The sequence below is a fragment of the Austrofundulus limnaeus genome, unplaced genomic scaffold, assembly GCF_001266775.1.
Source record: "Austrofundulus limnaeus strain Quisiro unplaced genomic scaffold, Austrofundulus_limnaeus-1.0 Scaffold14, whole genome shotgun sequence".
Taxonomy (NCBI): domain Eukaryota; kingdom Metazoa; phylum Chordata; class Actinopteri; order Cyprinodontiformes; family Rivulidae; genus Austrofundulus; species Austrofundulus limnaeus.
The window spans coordinates 2,735,186-2,736,587 of record NW_013952416.1 but is presented as its reverse complement, the minus strand read 5'-3'; the positions used below and the strand labels follow the sequence as shown (position 1 = coordinate 2,736,587).

The following is a 1,402-nucleotide window of genomic DNA, read 5'->3' as shown; positions in this document are numbered from 1 at the left end:
GCATTAATCTGACTTGAATCCATCCTGGGTCGCAACACCTTTTGTTGTTGAGGGACAGCAAAATATTAATAGTTATTACAACATGTTTACTTTCAAATGGTGTGAGAACAAAAAAAACAGGACAAATGTAAAACTGATCTATTTTTAGACAAATATATTTTAGAGGCCTGGCTATAGAGGAGTCAGGTGAGTGGACGTGACAGTCCCATTAAACATCCCTGATTTCCATCCCTCCATCAGCRGGAGTTATATCTGCTTCCCTCTGAGGACAGAACAGCTCAGCYGCCGTCAAACGCCTCACCTTCGCCGAGCGCGACGCGACCGAATTACATCCCATTATCCGAGTGTCACACGTCCGTCTCCCGTTGGGGCGCCACAGAGAGTGGGCGACGTGTTTATTCAATCAGGAAAAATATTCAAAGTTTCGACGGCAAATTTGTCCAGAAAGTCACAACTTGAGCTAATTGTGGCAAATTTGATAATAAAAATAAAAGTGCAACTAAAACAGCTTCTTATTTTGGATGTTTTAGTCATAAAACTAAATTTTTTGTGCAAAAAAACCCCCAAAAACATTAAAAGTAAAAACTGAAACTTGTTCATATTTTCTAACTGTTCCACTAACAGGAATTTAAAACCCCCAAAGTCACTTGAAAAATATATTCACATGATGTTTCCCTCACATACCTGCAGCCCATATTTAGCGTCGATGACGGTCACGATGCCTGCGGCAGAACAAAAACAGAAGGTGAATTAACGTGTGGAAAGAAATGAACTTCCTTTTGACGTTTAGTTTTGTGAGTTATTTTCTTTGAGGGAACACTTTTGGTAAAACCYGCCTGTCGTAACAGAAAAGACAGCTGAGTATTTAGTGTGAGGAGCAGCACAACTAAACACACAACAGTTTTTCTATCTTCATGAGGACTTTGCATTGACTTCCATTTGTTTTTCAGTCATTAGCTGAACCCTGACCTCTAAACTTAACCACCTCAGTACACACTATASCTGATCCTAAACCTAGCCTAAACTCAATTCATTGGGCGGCCGTGGCGGAGTGGTTAGGGGAGTCGTCCTGGAACCGGAAGGTCGCCGGTTCGATCCCCAGTCCAGCCGTTTCAGTCGTTGTGTCCTTGGGCAAGACACCACCCACCTTTCCTACTGATGGTGGTCAGAGGGGCCGGTGGCGCAGCATGGCAGCCCCGCCTCTGTCAGCCTGCCCCAGGGCAGCTGTGGCTACAATGTAGCTTACTGTCATCAGTGTGTGAATGTGTGTGTGATTGAATGATCCATGAAAATTGTAAAGCGTCTTTGAGGGTCTCGAAAAGCGCTATATAAGACTAATGCATTATTACCTCCGCCAAGGGCGAGGTAATGTTTTTGGTCGCGTCTGTCTGTCTGTCTGTCT

The 1,402-nt window shown here is 43.8% G+C and overlaps 1 protein-coding gene across 1 annotated transcript in view; it reads right to left on the bottom strand.

Moving 5' to 3' along the window:
• cbwd (COBW domain containing) overlaps positions 1–1,402 on the bottom strand; it is a gene marked incomplete at its 5' end in the record, with an annotated part of 23,038 nt that overhangs the window by 9,618 nt on the left and 12,018 nt on the right. The window contains 1 exon segment of the mRNA XM_014002691.1: positions 685–722. Within this exon segment, the coding sequence (XP_013858145.1) occupies positions 685–722 (38 nt within the window).